The sequence below is a fragment of the Martes martes genome, assembly GCF_963455335.1.
Source record: "Martes martes genome assembly, chromosome: 9".
Taxonomy (NCBI): domain Eukaryota; kingdom Metazoa; phylum Chordata; class Mammalia; order Carnivora; family Mustelidae; genus Martes; species Martes martes.
This window is the reverse complement of record NC_137896.1, coordinates 7,268,030-7,285,030: the sequence shown is the minus strand read 5'-3', so window position 1 is coordinate 7,285,030 and position 17,001 is coordinate 7,268,030. Positions and strand designations below refer to the sequence as shown.

Below are 17,001 nucleotides of genomic sequence, written 5' to 3'. Positions count from 1 at the left end.
CTGCTCCGGACGAGGCTTTGGGGGTCCACCTATTAATGAGGCCAAGGGTTAGCCCCTGGGAAACTTACATTCGGGCGGGAAAGACAGGCTCAAACAAGGAAAATGTAGCAAATGAGATCACCAGGATGCCAGGGGAAACCGGAGGAAGCTCTTCTGTGGCTTCAGGTGGGGCAGGATCCCTCCCCGCCTATACCAAGGTCAGGGCGAACCATGGCAACACCGCCACCCGCACAACAAAAAAACCCAGCCCTTCTCGGGAAAGAGATGGGGCTGGAGAGGCGGGGTAGGCGGTGGCTGTGATAAAGTGAAATTTCCTCTCCTCCTAAAATCAAACACCGGAGCGAGAGGAGAGGGCGCGTTCTCTCGGCAGGCTGTCCGCGAGGGGCGGGGGCGGGCCGGGGCGCGCTCGGGGTCCGGGAGGAGGGGAGGGATCGGAAGGGGAGGCGGGTCGGGCCAGGTGGGCGGGAGAGGAGGGGAAGGGTGCGGGCGCGCTCCAGGGTGTCTGCCCGCGGGGGGCCGCAGCCGGGCGCTGGGACCCGGCGGCCCCACCTCTTGGGGGGGAGGCCCGCCCCTCCGCGGTCCTCCTTCGCTTCCCTCTGCCTCCTCCTCCTCCTCCTCCTCCTCCTCCCCTCCCCCCTCCTCCTCCCGTCCCCCCTCCTCCCGGGCCCCTGGAAGAGGCAGGGCTGGAGCCCTGAGCAGCCGCCGCTCCTCCTCCCGGCAGGCCGGCGGATGAGTCAGCTGACGGCGGCGCCCCAGCCTCGCCTCGCCGCGCCGCGCGCTCCGCGCTCCCCCGAAGTGGCTGCGAGCCGGCCGCCCACTTTCGGGGCTTGGGGGACAGACAAAGTGATGCGCGCCTTCTAGAGCCGCGCGAGCCGCCGCCGGAGCCGCTGCGCCGTGTCAACTTTCTCCCCCCACGTCTGCTCCCGACCCGGCCCTTAACGCGCCCCGGAGCCGCTTCGGGTGCGGGCGCCTGGGTGAGGGGGGGCCGCCGGCCGTCCAGGATGGCTTCCAATTTTAATGACATAGTGAAGCAAGGGTACGTGCGGATCCGGAGCAGACGCCTAGGGGTAAGGATCGATCCTTTTTCCCCCCGCCCCTTGCCTTCTCCCCGTGCGTTCAATTGTCCCCGTCCTCCGCCGGCATCCCCGGAGGCTGGCGGGAGAGTCCGCGGCGCGTGCGGGCGGCTGGCGCGGGGGTTTTCTCAGCCGAAAGCCACGTCGCCTGCGGCTGCCCCCGTGAGGCCGGGTCCCGGCATGTCACGGATCTATCTTTATCTCTCGGATGACTTGGCTTTCTGGTGGTGGCCGCGTGTTCGGCTTCGGGAGCCGCTGGAGCCCATCGCCTGGGAATAAATATTTCTCGGTAGCCAAGGGACTTGGAGCCCAGCACGCCGGCCGGGGGTGCGGAGCCTGCCGGATGCCCCCGGTGCCCCTCTTCCCCCTCGCCGCCAACTTAACTTTTCCAGGGGATGGATGGGAGGCTGAGAAAGAGGGCAGGCGCTCTCGCTGTGAACGAGGTCGGTGACCCTCTGACCCCAGGGAGAATTTGCTGCCAAGCGGAAGGTCCCTTCCGGCGTCCGGTCCTGGACGATGACCCGCTTCTGTCCCAGGTGTTGGCCAAGGCGGTGTGGGCTGGGCCTCGGGCCAGGCCAGCTTGGGGCGGAGACCCGAATCTGAATTTTCTCTGGTCCTTATCCGGGGTGGTGGATTTCTGTTGCTGTAATACCCACAGGGAGCCCGCTGCGAGATTCTCTGGGGTGGAACATAATACCTGGTGCAGAGCGCGCTCCCCATAAATATGGACCGCGAGAAGGAATGAATGGATCTGAGGGTGCTTGCTGGGGACAGAGGTTGGCACAGGGATGGCTTCTCTCTTAAAACTCCCTCTCTTTTGCCCCCCTTTCCCTTTGCTCTGCCTTGATAGGACTTCAGAGAGAGCGCATTTTGCTTCTCTTTGAGATTGAGGGATGAGGAAAGAATTCTCCAGAGACCCGGAGGATACTGGAATGATTTTTTTCTCCCCAGATTCCAACCTGTCTCGTTTCCCTTTGCCTTGTGTCAAATATTGTTGCTGGGTTTTTTGTTGTTGTTGTTTATTGGGTGTGTTTGGATGCTGGCATTGGCGGGGGGGGGGGTGGGTGGGCAGAAAGTTTACTTTAGTAACGTCTGAAATCATATCCCCAATGATGTTCAGTGGCCACACTGGGATCGTTAGTTACAGGGATAAACTGAACGTCTTTCCCCACAAATACATGTCATTAGCACCTTTCTGTTCCTTGGTTTTTGTACTTTCTTATGTGTTAGATAATTTTACTAAAAACTGAAAAGAAATTTCAAAGTGCTAACCAGCGAGGGAGGATGAGAGGAAACATCTGTAATTATTAGAAACTCTTGCCTGATTTGTTTTGACCCTTTGCTTGCTTGCTTTCTTTTTTTCCCTGCTGGTTACCATGTTTCAGCAATTACGTCCCATGTTATTGTGAATATATACATATATAATTAGGAAGAAATGTAACAGGATTCACCAATCCCTACCGGCCCTGTGCAGGTTTCTTTGATCTTTTCTGCCATGCACATATAATCATCAGCAGGAGCAACTATGGTTAGGGTACTTACTTAACTTAGTGACTCATGCAAAGGGCAAGAAATAATAGGAGTTTTATGTTTATGATAACCTTAAGGGCCAGCTGAGTTGTTACCGTTTTAAAGGGAGCACTAAAAACACCATTCTAATTTTAGATTTACTCCATCACGTCAGTTGAGGAAATTGATAAGAGACATCCATTCTGTGTTAGGGAGCATTCCAATAGGAGGAAGACATGCATTATTAATGCACAAAATGTGAATTATTCATAAGGATCAGGGTGTATGCCAAATTGTGACACGTGGTGATTTATTTGAAAGACTAGTTATCATAACTTCCTAGTTTATGGTAATTGAGATTATTTTTCTATAGGATTACAGCTGACATAATATGGTCCTATAAATATTGTGCCAATGTTTACAGACAGATATTTGAAGCAGAAGGAAAGGAAATACAATTTAGTTTGTATTCATTTTATATTGTACGTACTGTATATTGGATGCCAGCGAGCAGTCTCCTTTCCCAGGATCTCTTCATCTTGTCTGCGTTACTACTCAAGTAGATTTGAGTATCTACGGAATGATGCTTATTATTGCTCATGGAGAGACACGTCAAAGATGTAATCAACAAAATCTGATTGTGCTTATTAATAATTTATTAATACCAGTTTATTTTTTAAAAGTCTTCTTATGATGTAATTGATTTATAAAATGAGAGAGGCTGATTACACAGTTGTCAGAAAACACTACAAACTGAAGTTTTCATGGAGGTCCCAAGTAATGAGGAAGAAGGCTTCAGGGAATGGTATGGACCCTTTGTCCAAAGTGAGGAATGTCAGTGGTATTAATCCAGGCTGCGTAGGGTCTGAAACAGCGTGTGTCTTGTGTAAATCTCAGCCAGCGCTGGGGCATCACTTCTGGTTCAAAGCGGGCGCTCATACATGCTCGTTGGACTACAGGGTGATGTGTGACTTTGCCGTTCATAAGCCTCTTGAGGAACTACTATGACGTAGTCATTTTATTAATGGAATCCAGACAAATATCTGTGGATTAGAACCATGTTTGGGAGGGTTTATAATTAAACAAGAAAACAACCTTTCATGGTAAGCAGCTGTTGTGCCAAGGAATGCTCCCTCAGACTTGGAAAAGGAGGAAAGAGCCATTTCTGCTTCTGTAACTCATGAGCTCCGTGACCTCAACCTCTCTCAGCCTCAGTCTCCTAATCTGTACAATGAACACTATTTCATGATGTTGGAAGCATTGACTGAGATCATATATGTGAGAATGTAATGAAAGCGTAGCATTGTTTCTCATTGTGTTATTTTTTTGATGAAATCAAAGGTGAGTTAGGATTGGCGGAAGGATATGGGGATTATAAATCTCTTTATGTCCAGAAGTGTCCAATGGTATAAATGGTTTTTCAGATCTGGATGTTTTCATTGAGTGAAGTTTTTACAAATTCTGTACATTTCAGTGGTTTTACAGTGGGACACGAGACATTTTAAGACTCTCTCCATTCACATGAATGAAAGATAAATGGTCATGTTTAGTTGGGATCCTATATAGTTTAAGTTGATTAAGCAATCATCTTAATACAGACTTTTTTCTGTAAACATCAAAAGGCTTAATGAAATTCAACTCCTTTAATTCAAAAGTCTCAGTGTCTTTACATCTGCATTCTCCAGCTTAATCTCCGTTGGTTCATGGAGGTCTCGAGCTGTGTCCTGGATGCAGGGTTTGCTCAGCAATGTCTGTGCCACAATTTAGGGGGCTCTGGGAAGGGGGAAGGGAGCAGTTGTCTACAATTATCTGGCGAATCCACAGAAGGCACTAAAAATGCATTCTTAGAGGCATGGTGAATCAGGCAATTTGCAAGTCATTAACCTGACTGAGTTTACATGGTGTCCTATAACTGGCCTCACTTGGTTTCTTACTTTGCAAGAGAGAGAATTTCCAATCAATAATTGCATGCTTCTGAGTTTAAACTCAGACCTGTACACCTCATCTACATGCCTTTAAATCACATCTTGATGCGTCTGTACACCAAGGGCCTCTTCTGTCTAGCCTGCCTTTCCCACCTGGGCATTTAGGAGTTTCATACTCGACGCATCCAAACCCTTGGTTGTTTCCTCCAAACCGCCTTTTCCTGGAGTCTGCATCTCCGCCACTAGAGGTCCCTGCATTTTAGTTGCCCTGGTTAAAATTAACCAGGCAAGGAAACGAATAGCAAGCAAACCTCTGTTGCACTTCTGTCTTCTCTTACTTCTCTCCCCACAACCAATCCAGCATGAGATCCTGTGGGCTGTATTTTTGAAAAATGCATCTACAATCTGTCTTTCGTACTATCTGCCACTACCATCCTGGCCCAAGTCCCCATCATCTCCTTCCTGTAATGTTATAAAAATCTCCTCATTTGTCCCCCTGGCTGTTCAAACCACCAATGCCTTTCCATGCAATTCAGGGGAAAAGACTTAGATGGGCTCAGAGGCCCTTTGCTGACTCAGAACCTTTTCTCTTGCTGTTCCCTCTGGCTGGAATGCTCTTCCCCCAGGTATCTCTTCCCAGCTGGCTCCCTCATCCCCTTCAGTCTTGTCTCAAATGCCACCTGCTCCCTGAGGCCTTCCAGATACTTAATTCTATTTCTTGCCTCCTCCTCCCCCATCTCTTTTCCTGTTTCTCTTCCCCCACATCCCTTCCATTTCTTCTCTCTAGACTTATCACCCCCTCACATACTGGACTGTATTTTACATGTTGATTGCCTGTATCCCTCAAAGAGCACATGAGGCTCTGCGGGGCTGTGACTTCTCTATCTTTTAATTAAAGCTGAATGCCAGTGCTGAAATCATGCCCAGCACTACATCAACAGTCTTCTTGATGACGATTTCTTGAATGAATGAATAAATGAATGAACGAATCACCATGAACTGGTTTAAGAGCATACACTCTGACCTGAGACTGTTAAAATCCCAGGTCAGCGACGGGTTATATGGATTTTTGGTGAGTTCCTTCACATTTGCAAGCGTCAGTCTTCTGTAAAACCAGGGAGACTCATAGTACCCACCTTATAGTTGGTCCTCATAAAGGGCTCCACACAATGCTTGACACAGTGGAAACCTAATTCATGTTTATTACTGCCCTTTCTCACTACCACGGCTGTTAGGGATGATGAGGCTTAGGTGGTTATTACGTTTATTTACTGCTTCTTCTGCAATAACTCTCATCCTTAAAGAACTTGCTGTTTAGTTGGGAAAACAGACCTAACACACGTTGCAGTAATTAATGGATAAGCGCAAATATTGCTTGACAGTGATGCTAGGTATAGAAGGAATATTTGCCTTTGTAAGATTTTTCATGATCCTTGGATAAATGGAACAGATCATCAGAGACAAAGAAACTCATCTCCATGAAACTTCAGTTTGAATGAGCTCATCAGACGAGGAGGGATTTCTGTAAATTTGGGGGTCTTTCTCTTGGGTGCTAGAGAATGGATTTGAAAAACGGGTTTGTTAATGGCTAGAGTTTAGGCAGAAATATTTTCTCACTCCTTTGCTTCCCTGTTTGACCCGACCCAGTGTGACAAAGCAGCTACAATATTCCCTTTAGGTTTTGGGACCTATAGATGACCCACAGATGACCCGCCGTTTTAATGACAAAGTTATAGTCATAACATCGAAATTCAACCATTCAGGAAGCTACACGGAGCACTGTTTTTCATCCTCAAGAAAAAGAGGCTTTGGGGATAACTTTGTAGTGGTGAAATTCATGATCACCTAGACTGAATACACTGGCCTGTGTCCAGACCACTCAGCGTCTTGGCCCCACGTGAATTGACTTCTCCAATTCCTGTGTCAGAGGTGCTGTACAGCTGGTATTTTCGTCATCTTTACATGATGGTCTGTGTGGATGTTATGATTAATGGTGCATAAAGTCCAGCCTTCCATCGTCCTCACCCAAACTGACTTAAGCAAAGAATGGCCGATTTAGTGACTTCATGTGTAGACATAAGCCAGATTACTGATGGCATGATTGTCCCCACATCTGCTGTATTTTGCCCCACATCTGCTATATTTTTTTGGTCATATTCATTGACTAGAAATATTTATTTCTTAAGCAGCTTTGTAATTTTTATGAGAAATCATGATCTTGGGTATTTTAAGAATTTAGTTTTCATTTGGTCTGTATTTGCTTTCATTTGTTTTATCGTTCATCAAACATTTATGGAGTGCATACTAGTACAAGATCAGGGTAAACCACCTTAAGTAAGACAGGTCCGGTCACTGCCCTCAAGGGACTGATGGTCTGTTATTGGACTTGTATTGTCAACATGAGATTAATATAGTCACTGTACTTAAGGATGAATTAGTCTGAGTAACAGATAAAATATTGAAGTGCAAAGATCTCTGCAGAAACCGCCCTGTTCTGTTTTTGTGAAATGAGGAAGGTCAAATTTGATTTTCCTCTTAACTCCAGGAATTTGATTCCAGTTGGGTGGAAATTAAGCCTTTGGAGAGTCTAAGCCGGGAAGAGATTATGATGCCTCCTTCCTGCAACCTATGTTCCTTTGAAACTCAAAATGAAATTGTGAGTTTAGAAATGCCACAGATATGTGTGAACGTTGAAGTTTTAAAATAGCTTCTTTCTAGGATGCAGATGGCTAAATTTTGAGTAAGTATCTGGAAGCTGATCTTTGCCAAGCAGTAGGGGGGCTGTCTTTATTTTACTAGTGTTCTGTGTCTTTCTTCACGCCCTGGTTCCCAGAGAACCTAAATGTTAGCTTGTGTGTATTATGCTCTTGTGTGGAGTCCTTTAAGTAGGTTCTGGGGATAGGACGCAGGTGAACATTCAGGAGTGAGGCTTTATAGCTTTTATCAGATTCCTGGTGATGTCCAGACCACCTTGCCCCCAGGCCTCTCACCTTCCACCCCCTACAACTTCAAAAGATTAAGAACCACTGTCTCATTTTTAAAATTTTTTTTTTTAATTTTTAGATGATAGTAGAGTCACATGCAATTGTAAGAAAGAATGCAGAAAGATCTCTCATACCCAGTTCCTCCCAATGGCAATATTCTTCAAGTATACACTATAGTATTATAACCAAGATACTGACATTGGTACAATCAAGAGAAAGAACATTCCCTCACCACAAGATCCTTCTTGTTTTTTTATAGCTTCCCCTACTGCTCCCCCTCCCACAGCCCTAAAGCCCTGACAACCACTAATCTGTTTTTCATTTCTATAATTTTATCATTTTGAGAATATTATACAAATGGAACCATATGGCGTATAACCTTTTGAGATTTGGGTTTTCTTTTTTCCTTTTTTTTTTACTCAGCATGATTCTCTAGAATTGTTGTGATTGTTTTGGGTATCGTGGTTCATTCCTTCATATCCCATGCAATGGATGGACCATAGTTTGCTTAGCCATTCATCTACTGAAGGACATTTAGGGTGGTTTCCATTTGGGGGCTGTTACAGAAAAAGCTGATATAAATGTTTGTATGCAGATCTTTGTAGGAATATAGGTTTACATACCGTCTAGATAAATGCCCAGGAGTGCCACTGTTGGGTGGTATTGGTATTTGCATGTCTAATTTTTTAAAGAAACTGCCCAACTGCTTTTCATAGTTTTTGTACTGTTTTGTGTTCACACCAGCAACATAGAATCTGGTTTCTCTGTGTTCCTGCCACCATTTCATGTTGTCACCAGGTTTTGGTGTCCCTACTATTTTTTATTTTAGACATTCTGATACATGTGTGGTGATAGCTCATTGTGGTTTTGATTTACATTTTTGTAATGGGTAGTGACGTTGAGCTTCTTTTCATGTCCTATTTGCCAACTGGATATACAGTTTGATAAAATGTCTGTTCATGTCTTTTGCCCATTTTCTAGTTGGGTTGTTTGTTTTTTGACTGTTGAGTTTGAATGTTCTGTATATATTCTAGGTATCAATCCTTTCAGACATGTGGTTTTTAAATGTTTCCACTCAGTAGGTAGCTTGTCTTTCCTACCTTCTCAACAAAGTCTTTCGCAGAACAAAGGTTTTTAATTGTGATGAAATCCAGTTTATTCCTTTCTTGCTTTTGTGGATCATGCTTTTGGTACTAACACTTTGCCCAGCTCAAGATCCCCAATGATTTTTTTCTAGATGTTTTAGAGTATTACCTTTTACATGTAAACCCATGATCCCTTTTGAGTTAATTTTTGTGTAAGTTGCACATTTAAGTGTAGATTCATTTTTTGCCTATGGACGGCCAATTGTTGCAGCATGCTTTGTGGAAAAGTCTTTTCTCCATTGAGCATATTTATGTGTTTTTATTCATAAGTCATTTATTCTGTTCCATTGCTTTGTATGCCCATATATATGTAGCAGTATGTCTGTATATGTCTATATGTATAGCTATACAATAATCTTGAAACAGGGTAGACTAATTCTTCCCACTTTATTTACTCTTTTTCAAAATTGTTTTAGGTATTGTAGTTCCTTTGCCTTTTGATATGGAATTTAGAATAATTTTGATTGTAACTACCACAGATATTGCTGGGACACGCTCCCTCCCTCCCTTTCTCCTTTTCTTCTTTTCTTCCTTCCTTTCTGACTTTCATAACTGAATTGATGTATTATTTTTTTCCGTGGTGGAAGTAGCATACATTTGAAACTGACACTTTTGCTTGGATCTCAACTTGGCCACTTACTGATTTTTTGGCCTTGAGAAAATTGCTTATTCTTTCTGAAATTTTGCTTCATCATGTACAAAAATGAGGATAGCAATATACTTCTCACAAAAGATAAGTATATCAAACTCTTTTTTTTTTTTTAAAGATTTTATTTATTTATTTGACAGAGAGAGATCACAAGTAGGCAGAGAGAGAGAAGGGGGGAAGCAGTTTCCCTACTGAGCAGGGAGCCCGATGTGGGACTTGATCACAGGACCCTGAGATCATGACCCGAGCCGAAGGCAGAGGCTTAACCCACTGAGCCACCCAGGCGCCCCAAGTATATCAAACTCTTAATCCTGTGCTTGACTCATAGGAACTTAATGAATGCTGATAATGTTGATTTTTATTTTTTTAATTATTGAAAGATTGAGGTGATATTTGTTGTTCATTGTCTGTAAGAACAATAAGCCGGTAAAAATAAATTCACTCATCTCAGCAGAAGAGTCACGGTGTTGGTAATGAAAAACAGAAGGCATTTTTAACTTTCCTCTTGCTGTTAACTTTAGTAATATATTTTTATAACATTGGACTCATTTAAGAGTCACTCCTGAAACACTGTGTTAGAAAATATAGAATTGGCCCAAACAGCAGACCTTTGATTCAAAGACTGATCACAGTATTTTTTGTCTACCTACTCTAATAGTGGCCCTCAAACCTGGGAATTATATATCTTGAGAGAAAGTAATTATTAGGGCAGTCAAGTAACATTGAATCACAAGATAAGAAAAATGTTACTTCTTAATCAACTTGTCTCAAAGAACAGATGCCTTGAAGTTCTTATACTTTTAAAATTATATTTATTTTATTTTTGTTTTTATTTTTAAAATATTTTGTTTTTAACAATCTCTGTACCCAACATGGGGCTCGAACTTACAACCCTGAGATTAAGAGTTGCATGCTCTACCAACTGAGCCAGCCAGGCACTCCCTGAAGGTCTTTTAATAGGGAGAACACCGTACTTAGTTGCAGAGGCTTCGGGTAACAGTCCTATGTTTTATTGTATTCATTAACTTTATATTGCATTAAATTTTACATTTACCTTCAAGTGATATTGGTTTTCCATTTAAGATAAAAATGTGTAGCTTCCTTTTTAAATAAGCTTATTTAATTTAAAAAGTAAAGTTGTTTAACGAATCGCTAACTCATAGTGCAAGCATACCACAGAGTAGCAAAAATTAGGAAGGTAATGGCTCCTGGGTGGTTCAATTGGTTAAACTTCTGCCTTTGGCTCAGATCATGGTCTCAGGGTCCAGGGATGGAGTCCCACGTCAGGCTCCCTGCTCAACGGGGAGTCTGCTTCTTCCTCTCCCTCTGCCTGCTGCTCCCCCTGCTTGTGTTCGATCTCTCTCTCTCTCTCTCGCTATCAAATAAATAAAGACAATCTTAAAAAAAAGTATGAAGGTAGGTGGTGGAACTCAGTATGGCACAAATCCAAATGTTGGCCTATGCATGACTGAGCTTGGGAGACTCAATGACGATTGTACTTCTCTTCCTAAGTAGGTTCCTCAACCCTTATATGTAAAGCTTATACTGACCATATTGCTTGATTCAATACAAATACTTAAAAAATTGGTTCCTAAGAAAAAATATCCCAGGTACTCAACACACCCTCTTTAAAAAGTTCTATCTGTTATCACCATAATGTATATGTCCCTTCTCACCTAAAAACCTCCACAAATTTATCTCAAATTTGCCTAAACCTTTCTTTTGTTTTTTTCTTCACTCATGTTTACATTGAGTACTTTAGTGGTTAACAGAAAGAAAAATGAGTTTGTCTTATGAATGGGCTAACTCAAATTAAAGCACTGGTTTAAGTTCAGAGCTTTTCCGTAATACAAGTTTCACTATTTAGGAAAGCTATTAAAGCCTTAAAATGCATTTTATTTTCTTAAAGCCACTCAATAAAAGAAATTTATTTTAAAAACCTTCAAGAAATCATACCTCTCTGAATCCCCTAGCAAAACTGACTCTTCATGTGAACAGTTTCTTTAGGGCTCAGGTTTCCATCTCATGGGCTAATCTGCGAAAGAACCACTTTTTAAGCCCAAGTTGTATTATACCAACATTGACCCCAGATCTAGATGTTACAAAACTGGGCTAGTTCTCAACATCCATCAGATGGAAAATGTGGTGTGAAGTGAAGTTGGAAAGGAACATTTCCTGGGGAGTTTGCCCTGAGAGGTCTTCATCGGTTTGAACAGATCTCCATTAATGGCTCTTCTTTTCTCTGAATTTCTCCTGCATGGCTCTCTCTTGGTCTCCAGATTTTAACTTTATAATTCCTGCCTCAGAACAACCTGCCAGGACCACCGCATCTAAAAAGTCTTTTTCTCACATCCCTCTAGAGCATCCTTCTAATTTAAGAGTATGAATAGGTTTTTAAAGATTTTCCTAACTTTTGTGCCAGATACTTTTCTTCATAATATTTTTGTAGGTTATTTCTTCTCCTACGAGGGTTTAAGTTTTAGGAGGCTAAAGACCTTAGCTACCTAGTTCACTCTGTATCCCTAAGCTCTCTGCCCATAGTAAATGTTCAATATTTGCTGACCAAATGAATGAGTGATTTTGCTACAGATCAGAATAATAGAATGAGATATTCACATTATATCCCACTTAATTTTGTTGTAGATTTTGTGCTGGAGTGGCAGAATGTTCTAGAATTTCTCATAATTGCTGTTGGTATGTAACCTGCAAAGTCAGTATCAGGGAATATAGCAATTAATGCTGGAGGTTTAGACTGTGACCCCCTTAAAATTAAATCTTACTTGGTTTCTTCTTGTGGTAGGCAATATGTATATTGGATTCAGATTAGAAAGTACAAAGTTTGTACATTGAATAGTAAGATTTCCTTTCAACTTTGTTCCCAGGAATCTAGTTCCCAGAAGCAACTACTGTGAATATTCCAGAATAGTCTATGTATAGCTAGTTTTGTATGTGCATGTGTGCGATATATAATTACATACTGTTCTGTGCTGTGGGTTTCTTATTCAGTAATATATCATGCTTTTCAATTATTAGACAGGATTCCAGTGTATAAATAAATTCTGTCCATTTATTTAATTACTCATTCTTCTTTCTCCCTTTTATCTCTTATTAAATATGGGCATGAAGAAGGTGTTTTGTGCCCATTTTACAGATCACAAGACTGAGTGCCCGAGGGTAAGTTTTTGTCCAAGTCACATAGCTGGTATACAGCAGAGCCTAAGTTTGAGTCCTAGCTGCCTGTCTGTTGTGGAAAAGTTGAGTAATTCTTTTTCTTCCCTGTGACAAGCAGTGCCACAGATGACCCCTCCTCCCACCCAGTGGCGAGCATACTAGTAGATGAATTCTTAGAAGTGGGACTCAGTGTCCAAAGTTTATTTACACATTAAGTTTTATCAAAGTTGCCTTGCCATCTATGAGAATGCCTGGTTCTTCTCATCTTGCAAAAGTATGCTTTGAGAGCTTTTCCAAGGTTTTGCTAATCCAGCAGGTGAAAGACGGACCCATTTGTGCACGGATTTTCTCCAGTCTGAGGTTGAGTTCTTGGCAGTTTTATAATTAGAATCTTTTCAGTTTTGTCGTCTTTTTTCTTTTAGGGTAACATTCAACTTTAGTTATTACTAGGATTTAGTAAGGAAGCAAGGATTTGCTTTATTAGAAAAGCACCTTCGTGGGAAAGGCTATGCAGAAATCTTTCACGTAGAAGATACAGTAAATCATATGTTTACTGTGACTGTGTTTTTAATTTTTATTCTAAAAATAAAATTATAAAATGGAAAATTTGATCAATATCTTTTGGGTAACAAGATGTTTACTGAATCAAATAAATAAATATTGACTAATGCAGCCTTTATATATTGATTAATGCAGCTGGTATCTTTATTAACCTGGTCATATTAACCTGTAAGATACTTCAAGTGGGTCTGGCTGGGAGGCGGGATGAGATAGCTAGATGCAATTGCTGAATAATCCATTTATGTGGAATATTAATATCCTAGATATTAAGAACTGCAAGTCCTTGCTTCCTGCGGCACCTTGAACTTCTCTTCATCTTTTTTTTTTTTTTCAAGATTTATTTATTTTATTTTAGAGAGAGAGCATGAGCAGGGGGAGGGGACAGAGAGTGGGGGAGACAAGCACACTCGCACTGAGTGCAGAGCCCGATGCAGGGCTCCATCCCAGGATCCCGAGATCAGGACCTGAGCTGAAACCAAGAGTTGGCGGCTTCACTGAGCCACCCAGGTGCCTTATCTTCTCTTTTCTTCCTCCTTTTTGTCATGTCAGTCTTGTGCTCTTACGGCTTCCTTTCACTTGCAATGCCCTTCCCTGAGTGGCTGGCCCTCACTTCGGTCATCAGCCTAGAAGTCACCTCCCCAGAGAACTGTTGGCCATTCAGTTGCAGGTGCCCCTCCCCCCAGGTATTCTTGGTCTCATCTCCTTTTTGTTTCATCCAGAATCACATTCCTTACGACTGTAATGATCTTTTAGATTACTCATTTCTTCGTCTCTCATTTTTTTCCTACTTACCTCTACACATCAAGAAGATAAAATTGTCAGTTTTGTTAATGGCAGAATTCTCTGTGGCTCAGGTAGTGTCTAGGCACACAGTAGGAGCTCAGCCAACATTTAGGTACAAGTGAAACTCTGAAACAACATTTGGCGTATTAAATTATGAAGCAGACAATAACCCTAACAGATAATGTATGTATGTATTTATAAATACCAAGGAACTCCAAGAGTTCTGTTGTGTTCCATTGCGTGATTTTTGGTCGTTGCCATTTTTCAGGATCCAGTTCGTAGTCCTCAGTACAGGCCTGGCATGTGGAGGAGAAAAACCTGGCTGGCATTACAAAAAAAAAAAAAGGCCTTTCTTTTGCCCTGTCCTAGTGCTGCCGGCCATCTGCTGGGACCGAGCTTGTCATTGAACTTCTCACACCTCGGCTTCCATTGCAGCAAGACGGAAGTATTAATGTCTGACCTTTCTGTCTCACCACCTGTCCACCTCTGAGCCAGAGTGCAGTTGTGGATGGGAAGAACATGCCCAAGCACATGACACGTTCTGTTTCATCCCAGGCAGGTCTTCCCAGGGCCCCCTAAGTGGAGAAAATAGAAGACAAAACTTGGATTCCATTGTGCTGTTTGGGTGAGACCCAGGACAAAACCAGATAACTTTGTAAATCTATTGTTTACCTTGAATTTCTAAAGATAGAGTTCACTATCTAGTGAAAAAGAAAAGAAAAAAAGGAAGGGAGGGAGGAAGGAAGGGCGTCCACTTTAGCTTTTATTGCTTTTATAATAATTATAATAATAATTTATAATAATCTATCTCTCTGTGTGTGTATGTATCAGTTCTTTTTAACTAGTGTTTTACATTACATGTACGTGGCAAATAAATAGAACAATGCAAAAAAGAATGGAGTGAAGAGTCAGTTTTTCTCCTACCCCATGCTTGTCTCACTTCCCAGGCATACCATTCTGGGCAGATACTTGTCTATTTTTGTAGAGATATGTGTGCATAGACATACATAAAAATGCAGGTGTTTTTGTATAGTTCATCTTGTACATATGGGTTCATATTTAATATTGTTGTATATCCTGTCTCTTTTCTTCTAATTTGTGTTGGAGCACTTTTCAGCACCTTTTATGGATGCCCATTGTTCATTTATTTGGCTGTTTCACAATTTCTTTAGTTAACACTATTAATGGACACTTGAAGGTAATGTCTCGTTTTGGCTAATTAAACGGTAAAGCAGGGCACATCCTTGTGCATACCTGTTTGCCTACACAATACTGTATTTCTAAGTTAAATCAAAAAAGGAGTTTCTCTTAAAAAGTGGTGTACCTTACAATTTTGATAAATAGAGCCGATTTTCCTTCAAAGAGATTGTACCAGATATGTCCCCACTGAGAGTGCTCAGGAGTTCAGTACTTGTTTCTGCCAGTCCTAAAGTGTGTGTGTGTGTGTGTGTGTGTGTGTGCGCGCGCGCACACGTAACTCTTGAAGGGTATTCTCCTGCCTCCATTCCTCGGCTCAGTCCTCCACTCCCCAAATCTATTCTGCTTACTGGAAATTGATCACCTAAAAAAATATCAAACCTAATCCTACCCTAATTCTATTTTTTAAATATTCTCAGATGCCTTCCCCTTACACATAATTATTCTATAATGTAATTCTATACTCAAGACATTCTGTGGTCTAGAGCCTGCCATATCTCATACCACCCATATCAGTGTTCAGATCAGTGCACCCCCAAATCAGTGCTCAAGGCAACTAGGCCATTTCTAGTTCCTTCACTGTCCAAGCTTTTTCCTTCATTACTATCCATATGCCTGCTGTTTCATTAATTAGAAAGTTCTTCCTCTTCCTTTTACTTTCTTTATTTTTTTCTCACCCCGAAAATCCCAGCTGGGATAGCCTTGATTTGGAGATGCTTTCCCTGACACTATAACACCCTCCCCCATCTCAGTGGTGGGAGGCCCCACTTGCCACATGTATCGCGTTACATTTAAATTAATTGAAATCAAATAAAATTTTAAAAATTAAGTCACCTAGTTAGACTAGCCACATTTTAAGTGTTCAATAGCCGGATTTCTTTAGGGGCTACCATCTTGGACAGTACAGATTCAGAATATTTCCATTGTCCTAGAGAATTCTGTTGGACAGTGCTACCTTATGTTTCTTCATAACACTCATTGCTGTTTCAAGATACATGTTTTGAGAATATTGTTTTAATGAAGGTAGCTTCACTAGTCTGTGAACTCCGTAAGGGCACAGCTTGGCCTTGTCTGGCTCCTTGCTTTTTCCCATTACAGAGGTTCTATAACTGGTGAATGAATGAAAGAGTGAGTGAGTGACTCTTTATTGTGCTTCACTGATCAGTAGACCTTCTGGGAAGGGGCCGAATCCTCCATGCCTTTACCCAAGTCCCCTTCACAATCCAGTTACGAGCCTTAGTGGGACCCTAATTCTTATACCATCACGATCCAGGAGGATTTGAACTTTGCCATCGGGCTTGATACTTCAGCATCCATTGCCTAACTATCAAAAGGTTGCCCAGGATTGGGTGAGACCTGTGCAGGGGGCATCTTAGTGGGCCTCCCAGATCTTCCTCCCCAACCCTCCACCCCCACTTGGAACTGAAACCTTTCTTTTTCCAGCTGGGAGTGCTCAGAGTGGTTTCGACGGACAACTTGCAACTATGCCCCCTGCTTCTCCCAAAGAGAGCTACATGGCCAAAAGCCAAACCTCTTTCCATGGGGCACAGCCCACACTCAAGACCTGCCCCATTTGGGATGACTCTGAGTGCGTGGTGGATCTTCAGAGGGCATGGTGGAGAGTGGGTCACAGTTGACATGCACCCTTGACTCCCTCCGAGGTGCTGCTCTCGAGAGCCCTTCTCATTGAACTTCCAGAATTCAAATCTCCTTCTTAGAATCTGCTTCCCAGGAAACTCAACTTGCAACAATCTGATTTATAATTGAAAATCTGCAGCTGTAGCTTAGCCTTCCAAAGAAGGATCCGTGATCTTTTGTAATATGTTTTTGCTTGATTTGTTGGCCCACGGATTCTGATTTTTACCTATTGTTCTCAAAACTAAAACGATTCGTTAATTTAATTTTCATAAAAAGTTTGGTGGCTTATTTCATTTATTAGGTTGTTAAAATGGTCCAGTCTATTCAATAGAATCATCTGATAAATGAATTTTAAAAATACCTTAG

At 42.3% G+C, this 17,001-nt stretch overlaps 1 protein-coding gene across 2 annotated transcripts in view; it reads left to right on the top strand.

Annotated features, from left to right (window-relative positions):
• The first annotated feature begins 465 nt into the window (after window positions 1–465).
• DOK5 (docking protein 5) overlaps window positions 466–17,001 on the top strand; it is a 154,018-nt gene continuing 137,482 nt past the window's right edge. The window contains exon 1 of one of the 2 annotated variants that reach the window (XM_080814655.1): window positions 466–1,067. In XM_080814655.1, the coding sequence (XP_080670781.1) occupies window positions 1,002–1,067 (66 nt within the window). In that variant the 5' untranslated portion in view covers window positions 466–1,001. The remainder of the gene's footprint in view (window positions 1,068–17,001) is intronic. The other variant, XM_080814656.1, reaches the window with a different exon arrangement.